The 8,606-nt window shown below is 30.4% G+C and overlaps 2 protein-coding genes across 5 annotated transcripts; one reads left to right on the plus strand and one right to left on the minus strand.

Annotated features, from left to right (window-relative positions):
* The first annotated feature begins 1,860 nt into the window (after positions 1 to 1,860).
* On the plus strand, positions 1,861 to 4,469 carry LOC108752834 (D-aspartate oxidase-like). Of its 3 annotated transcripts, none has more exons than XM_018493963.1 (7): positions 1,861 to 1,889; positions 1,991 to 2,189; positions 2,578 to 2,701; positions 2,834 to 2,979; positions 3,048 to 3,204; positions 3,581 to 3,865; positions 3,949 to 4,469. In XM_018493963.1, the coding sequence occupies exons 1-7, from the start codon at positions 1,877 to 1,879 to the stop codon at positions 4,060 to 4,062; spliced, it is 1,038 nt and encodes a 345-aa protein (XP_018349465.1). In that variant the 5' UTR covers positions 1,861 to 1,876; the 3' UTR covers positions 4,063 to 4,469. The 3 variants fall into 3 exon arrangements, with proteins under 3 accessions (XP_018349465.1, XP_018349475.1, XP_018349484.1); XM_018493973.1 differs by having other exon boundaries at positions 1,865 to 1,893; XM_018493982.1 differs by lacking the exon at positions 1,861 to 1,889 and adding an exon at positions 1,898 to 1,917.
* LOC108752827 (histone acetyltransferase KAT8) lies at positions 2,095 to 7,664 on the minus strand. Of its 2 annotated transcripts, XM_018493950.1 has the most exons (8): positions 7,272 to 7,664; positions 6,621 to 6,877; positions 6,278 to 6,368; positions 6,073 to 6,200; positions 5,769 to 5,999; positions 5,178 to 5,428; positions 4,862 to 5,092; positions 2,095 to 2,170 (listed from the first exon to the last, which is right to left on the minus strand). In XM_018493950.1, exons 1-7 carry the CDS (start codon positions 7,465 to 7,467, stop codon positions 4,873 to 4,875), a joined length of 1,374 nt encoding a protein of 457 aa, XP_018349452.1. In that variant the 5' UTR covers positions 7,468 to 7,664; the 3' UTR covers positions 2,095 to 2,170; positions 4,862 to 4,872. The 2 variants fall into 2 exon arrangements, with proteins under 2 accessions (XP_018349452.1, XP_018349444.1); XM_018493942.1 differs by lacking the exon at positions 2,095 to 2,170 and having other exon boundaries at positions 4,600 to 5,092.
* Between the last annotated feature and the right edge of the window lie 942 nt (positions 7,665 to 8,606).

Genomic DNA, 8,606 nt, shown 5'->3' on the forward strand with positions numbered 1-8,606 from the left:
ATTTTTTTTTTATTATAAAAATGCCCTCGAAACGAATTGGATAACGTATGATGTATTAAAGACAGAATTGATAAAAAAACATGTTTTAAACAGTTTAAAAGATGCTTAACTGATTTTTAAATATTTGTTTTATAACACTGTTTAGAGCAAATATTTGGAGCATTTAAAACATATTTAAGAAAAAATATAATTTTTTCTTTAAAAAAAGGCATTAATTTTTGCCAACCCTGATTAAAGATCATTTTTTTTTAAGCTTAAAAAAGTACAAAGATATTAATTTTCCAACTTTCAAACACTTTTCTCGAAAGCTTAAATAAAGTATAAGAACACTTAATTTATAATTTTTTTATTCCTACAAACTTTTCAATTGTATTATTAGTTCTAAGACACTGCATTAAAAGATGACAATGGCAATGGATATAATGTAATTATGTCGATGATGTATTGTTAATACGATTTGTTATTACAAATAAGAACATATTCGAAAAAAATGCAATGTATATACATTGTATTATATATTAATTTGTCACAAATATATGTGATTTAAATACAGGCAATATATTTAAAATTAGATCCCGTTCTTTTTTTAGATTAAAAACATTTAGTACCTTAGTGATAAAATACTTTATATTTCATGATAACTACATTATTTAGTATAATGATAAAGTATATAGAAATCTAGTTTTAAAAACAGTAGTCTATAAATTTATCTATAAATTTTTTAATCTTAGAATGGATAAAAATAAAACGTATGAGATATAAGTATTAAAAAATGAACGATTTAAAAAACTTCGCATGATTTATTTGAAAAAATTATTTTCAGTCAATTTGAATTTGTAATATATATTCTTGTAATTCTTACATCTTTCTCTCTCTCTCTCTCTCTCTCTCTCTCTCTCTCTCTCTCTCTCTCGCTCTCTCTGACAAAAAATCTCAGTGGATAAAACAATTCTATGACTAGTTTCTGTGTAAACCTTTGCATACAGAATTTACTTTTAGACGAAAGTTCTTGTGAGAAACACGAAACAATTTTTATCGTTTTTCAAAAGAGAAAAAGTAAATATTAAAGTGAAAAGAAACTTGCGGAAAATCAATTTTTATTATGGTAAAAGATAAATATTATCATCAGGGTTTATTTTCAGAAATATAAAATTATCTTTATACATTATTGGAATAAGAATAACTTTGTTTTAATCTTATATCACTGAATTAAGAGAATTTTAAGAAATTTTTTTTTATTGAATAGAGTAAGACTCACTTTCTTTTACTCTTGCATTATGGACAAAAATGGATTCGAAGCTCTCGAATCTGTTTTGGATTAAAAAAATAGCAATATTACGTCATTTCAATTCTATATCATTGGATTAAAATGGTTTGCATATAGCTTATATTTTCCACCACTTTTTTTGATAGAAAGAAATAGAAAGAAATCCCATTGTTTCAATCCCACGTCATAGATTAAAATGGATTCAAAGAATTATTAAACTTTAATTGGATTTAAAAAATCAAGAATTTAAATTCGGCAATGACCAAACGAATCTATTTCTATCTATTTCAATCTCTCCGGATATTGGGATGTTCAAGTTTTATAATTTTATATATATTTTTTTTTAATTTTATGATTTTATAATTGGATATCTAAAATAAAATTCTTTGAAGAAACAGAATTAAACGTCTATAGTATATCTGCGTATTGCGTATTGCTATGCTTTATCAAAATGCATATACTTTATCACAAATACACATGCATAGCAAGAGTACGTTCAATAATGATAATAGTACACACGTTGATTTTTCTATCAAAACGCGTTACGTATATAAGTATTACGTAAATAATGACATTTTATTGCTCTCCGATATCACTGTGTAACTCATCATGTACAAGACTAGTTTGTAATTCTCAAGTCTTTTAATATTGTTAAGCGATGTTACAAGTCTTTCAACATTTATGTTTTACTTATAATTTATAATTATTTTTATTACACTACAGTTAAAAACGAAATGAGAGTAGCTATTATTGGTGGTGGAATTGTCGGATTAACGACAGCTGGATTTGTACAAGCAGGGTATTTTCGTAATGCTGACATAACGGTTTTGGCTTCGGATTTTGATGATACTGTCAGTCATGTAGCTGCGGGAATCTTTAGAGTCGGTGCTTCATTCTGCGGCCCTAAAGAGACAGTAACAAGGTATAAAACAAGAAATTTTTGTTTTTTTTATTTTTAAAGAGTACGTCTTTGAATACGCCATTTCAAACAGCTTTCAGCAAAAAAAAATCTTTATTAGCATTTTTACCGTCCAGAAACTTATTTTTTCTGAGCTACTAAAATAATCCACAATTCAAAATAAAAAAAACAAACTTTATCACCATAATCCATTTCTTTAAACAATGCTATGTTAATTACAACTAAATATAACGCTTACTTATTTTCAAATTAAGAAAAAATATTGAGATAGAATACATGAATCGTATTTTTTAGTTTTACTGAAATTCTTTTCAATTTTATACGTGGCCTCAAGCTTTAGCAGTGTGTATATAGAGACATTTATAAATTATAATCAATTAATTTTTTTAAGACAATGGATAAAAGATTCTTACGAATTTTACGATGCTGTTCGAAAAATGGATGATGCCTCTTATGCTGGAGTGACTGATATTTCTGGATATATATTCGCGAATTCATCTCAAGACACCGTTAGAGTAAGATTGAGAATAAAAAAATAATAATTTTTGTCTAAAATGAGATAATTATATAAGTGATGAAAATAAATTTAAATTTAGTGCATCCTGTGTCAGAGTACACGTTAATAAATAAATAAATTATTTAATTAGAATCATTGGCTTGAAAGCGTGGTGCCAGTATATAGAAGAGCGAACGAGGAAGAATTTGAACTGGTAAATGGTAGTTGGAAGTACGGATCATACTTCTCGACACTCCTTACACAAAGCAATTTGTATCTTCCGTGGGCTAAACGTCGGTAAGTAATGTATTATATGATTCAATGAAAGACAGAAAGACTGTAATTTGAACTATTCGCTTTGCTAGATTGCAGTTAAATGGAATTACATTTAAGCAAAGAGAATTGAATTCTTTTAAAGAATTGACAAATGACTACGATATCGTAATAAATTGCACTGGACTTGGAGCGCGCAAATTATGCTCTGACAGACGTCTTGTTTCTCTTCGTGGTCAAGTACTCAAAGTATGACATTATTTTGCACTCAGATATTCATTTCTTTATTCATACAATCTACCACAATTTTCCTCTTAATAACGTCAGAGTTGGAAAGTCATTAAAAAAAATAATTAGTTATCATTATGCGTTACTTATTAAAAAAAAACTCATTCGTTATGTAACGAATAAAGAAACGAGTTTTTTTTATAGATAATGTGTAATGATAATAAGTTACTTTTCAAGTGACTTTTTTCAATCTTGGCATTATTGTTAGTCATGAAAAATTATGAAATTGTTACGAAAAATCGTTATTATAAAAAGTAACGGTAACAGCATTATAAATACGTGTTACTTCCATTCTTGCTAATCGTTTATATGCATAAAAAATAGTATATCTGTGCAGGTAAAAGCTCCATGGATGAAAATGTTCTTTTATGGCGAGCTTGATACTTATATCATACCAGGTTTCAATGGTATAGTTACTTTAGGTGGATCGAGGAACTTTGATTCTGAAAATATAAAATTGTGTCCACACGAATCCGCAGCAATTCGTGAAAGATGCGAGACGCTAATCCCGTCCTTGAAAAATGCCGAAATTCTGCGACAGGAAGTCGGTCTGCGACCGCATCGGGATGGTGGTGTTAGAGTTGGGGATGGGAGTCGTATTAGTAATCATTCTAAAGCTATAGTTAGTATTTAGACAATAAAAAACAATTTATATTAATTTATAGATTGTACTATAGATGAAACGAGAGATTATCCCTTTTATAGATTATACACAATTATGGACATGGTGGTTACGGAGTTTGTATGGCACCTGGAACTTCTATAACGGCTGTGAACGCAGCCGTCGAACTTCATAAATCTACCAGCTCTAAAATATAATATTATTTACATAACATTTTTTCCTATTATATACACTACGCATAACAATTAGGGAATTATTTAAAAATCTGCAAATTTTGCTGATCTTAAGAGGTTGTATCTCATATGTAGTATCCAAATTCTTGCAAAATATAAGGTTCGTTTTGAAATCTGTTAACTCAGCTTCTACGAATGCTACAGTAATATTCGTGGTGTCATTCGCTGGAAGCTAAAATACAGCCTTTTATGGATCGGCAAAATGTTTTAAAGTGATCCTCTTGTTGTCCGTAATGTGTATTATTGTATTACAAAAAATATTGCTGAAAAAAACCTTTTTCTATCTGAGCATCCTTTATTAATAAGCTTACATAAATTCTAATAGTACATAGTATCATTTGCTGGTCAATGAATCATAAATAAAACTTGTAAAAGCCTGTTTAGGGCTTTATCAAATATGAAGATACATTATATTTTCTAAAATATATTAGCAGAAAAATGTATTTCGCAGATCGCAAGTTTAATATCTTTTTCGAAACAATAAATCATATTCGTCAAAATTTAAGAGTAATGTGTCTATTTAGTAACAAATATTGTATTATATTTTTAATGACAAATATCGTATCAAGAACGATATTTTATCGATCAATTATAAACATATTTGTAAATGTATTACGAAATAACAAACAAATTTATGCATGCCACACGTAAATTAATATCGGATACATCGAGTTTTTGAATTATGTGTGTGCATGTGTGTGTGTGTGTGTGTGTATATATAACTATATTAAATGATCATTATTTAGAAAAATATTACACCAACCCATTTAAGTGTTATTTCTTGCTGAGTTTTATATTCTTCCGAGGTGGTGCTCCCCATCTCAATGCGCTATTATCGACTGTAAGACGCGGTCTTTTATATTGACTGCTCTTTATGTGTTCTTCTACTAATTTGGGTGTGACGCAAATAACATGCTGTCCTTTCCAATATTTAACCATATTCATACTTTGTAATGTCGAGATAATATCAGTTTGTGAGATGCTGGTCATTTGACTGTAAATTTATATTATTTTTTATTTAATGCTCCCGAAATATTCTCTAGTATAGTTATGTTATGATCGATATTTATATATCTTACCTAAGATCTTTAATACCAAGAGTAGTCCCGCCCCTAAAATCTCGAAGGATTTCCAATAGAATCCAACTCCAATAACTGCGATAAGATAACTTTCCTAAATCGCTTAAAGGTTTCTCTGGACTTCCAACCGTTTGTTCAATTCTACTTAATTCATAGCTAAAAGCTATCAATAATTTGCCATAGCCCTGTCTTTGAAAAGGTGGTAGAGTTAAGATACATGCTACATTATTACCGTCTTGTGAATCTTTCTCCTGAAAAATAGAAAATAGAATAAAATTTGCGGAGAGAGAGAGAGAGAGAGAGAGAGAGAGAGAGAGAGAGAGAGAGAGAGAGAGAAAGGGAGGGGAGAGAGAGAAATGTTTAAAAGAAATCTTTAAAAAACTCGAAAAATATAATTACTAAATAAATTAAAATAGCACAAATAATTATATTTTTGATAAAAACGTTGACTTTCTTATTAAATTAGACAAACTTGTTAATGTGTATTTCTTAAGTGAAATAAGAAAATGATACAAAAATTCTCTATTAAAGAGATTATTTTATTAGAGTAAATATATATAATAAAAATATTTTAGTAAATTTGTACTGCACCTTTGAAAAATAACCAACTAAATGTGCACCGTGCTTATCCACCTCACATAAGATATAAAAGAGAAATGGCTCTACATCAAAGTAAAGGGTTTTGTGATCTAAAAATAATTTTGCCAACAAACACAAATTCTGACAATAAATTTTGTGTTCTCTGCCATCTACTTCCCAAATACTCAATGTTCCTTTTCGATAAATTTCCTTTCCAACTGGCTGTCTATGAGTACATTCACTCTGAAAGAAACATATGTCATAATTACAATACATATTTTTAATAAAAGTTCAATAAATATACTTTTGATCTTACCATATGATATCTATAAGTTTTTTCGAGTCGCATATATTTTAAGCAATATTCACAAATCCAGAGCTTTGGTTGTTTGCCATATTCTTCTGGATATGGACTAAAATACCAAGTGTCAATTTCATATTTACCTACAAACAAACTTTTGGAAATCATGAGATCCTTTCTACATTGACTAAATTACGTACACAAGTGAAATAATAATTACCGATCTGTACTCTATCTATGTATTTTACTTTGGTTATAGCTTCATGTTCTTTCTCCAATGCAGCTGTAGTAGGATCCATTTCTGCATAAGTCTAAAATAATAAAAATATACTAATGTGTATTAAATTTAGGACTTTCCGGTTTACCTGATAATAAAAACAATGTGTGTGTGTGTGTGTGTGTACACATATATGTGTGTATGTACAAATAAAAAAAATTTCGTGTGTAAAAATTATATCTAATACAACATAAAATTGTATCTAATACATGTATAAAAATTGTACCTAATACAATATAAAATTTTTATTTACGACAATATAATTCTATTTAATAGATGTATTTACCTTCTGTACATGGTTAATCTCATCATGACGTCTCTTCTGATTTCTAGTGATTTTGCGATCAGAAGAATCTAATGCTAATAAATCAGTTCCAGAATTTCTATCATGTCGTTCTATTTCACTCATATCAAACCTGCTAGACATAATTCGATCACGAGGTACCCATTCATCCAATCTTCTGTTATGTCCATCATAGTGGATATAATATTCATAATGACTTTCATTTTCATTATAACGTGTTTGGATAATTTCTGCAGGATCTATATAACAATAAAATAATAAACAATCAAACAAAAGTGCATACAATAATTCTGCCTATTAACTTAATATTCAAGAAAAGAACAATAATATAATCCCAATAAAGCAGTTGTCATGAAAGATAATTCTTATTATGGAAAAATCTTATAACAATATAAAGAAACTAATCAAAACGTCATGATGTAAAAAAACGGAAACATATCATGATGCTTTGATTAGTTTTTTATATTGTTATATGATTTAAGTATCTTAAGAAACATTATCAACAGAAAGCTGATAATATAAGTACAATATATGGATGAAACTATACATGCTTACAAACTCGTGTCATCACAAATAATCAATAATAATTATTTTCAAGATTAAAAAAAATCAAGTACAAGAATTGCTACATACGCCAGGAGTCATCAGATCTGCGAACGAGATAATGTTCGCCTATATCGAGCGGTAACTCTTCGAAGCTATCAGCATCATCGCCGGAGCCCTTCCCGCCATTCGTCAACGTACTATCACGCTTTTCTTGTTTCACCATTGTCTCCTTTGACGGCGTTGTATTACAACCGTCTTTAGTTCTCTGTTCGGACTCGGCCATTTTCTAATCATGAATTTGTAATTCACGTATCACTTAAATCTCTCTGGCCAATACAAACTATTTCAAAAAAGCTGAGCATTGCACTCACTGAGCGATATTGCGACAAAATGATCTGGAATGAGCTGTCAGTAGAGCAGGGTTGTGTTCCAAAACTCAAGAAAAAGAACGTACTATTCGTAAACCAAACACGAATAGACGCGTCCGAGTTTGTTCGCTGGATGTATACGCGGCTTAATTATTGCAACGTTGGGCTACAAGAGATATATAGGGAATGTTCCGTAAGTAAATAGTAGCAAGATTATCCAATCACATGCGTGATCCTAAAGTCCTAACAGCGTGATCAGACTAGGATATTAAGCAGTGAGCACAAATTCTTGCATAATGCATGAAACATAAGGCATAAGGACATCAACTAATCAGAATTCTTTATTTTACGGAAAGGAAGGAAATAAAGGACTTTGATTGGTTGGACTTAATACAAAAATCATGAATTTAATAATGTATAAGCCAAATATTTATGTTAATAAACAAATTTATATCAATTGTTGATAATGTCAACGTTCTTCAATTACCTCCGGGCCCTTGGGACCCTTTTTATACCGCCGAAAATTTGCCCAGGATTGACGATCTTTAATATCTCGTCGGTGCCCTGAGAATCGATTGTGTATCTCGAAATGAAATGAAAATTACAAAAGTGAGCAAATTCACTCGAATATTCACACTTCAATTGAAATACTTGTTGAACTTGTTCATTTTTGTAACTTTCATATTATTTCAAGATACACAATCGACCCCCGAATATATTTATCTTGGAATATTTGAATTTCACGCCAATCGAAGAATAGTGTAATGATTAACGAACGCACATGTCTGATACGTAAAAAGGGCAGAGAGTGTAGGTGTAGAAACGCAGACGACTGACGGGCGCGCCGCAGGCGGACGATCGCGATTCCGCGAGGTTGTTCGGTGGCTGTCAGTCCATGTTCGTGTCAGTGTCGTGATGTGAATGCGAGCAGTGTGGTGTAGGTGTGAACGTCTCGTCGAGCAAACGCGGCGGATCGTGCATTGCGAGAATAGCGAACGTCTTGGTATTCGCGATGGACAACCAGGACAACCGCCTGGCGATACCTGTTGCACGT

This window comes from Trachymyrmex septentrionalis, unplaced genomic scaffold (genome assembly GCF_001594115.1).
Source record: "Trachymyrmex septentrionalis isolate Tsep2-gDNA-1 unplaced genomic scaffold, Tsep1.0 scaffold112, whole genome shotgun sequence".
NCBI lineage: Eukaryota > Metazoa > Arthropoda > Insecta > Hymenoptera > Formicidae > Trachymyrmex > Trachymyrmex septentrionalis.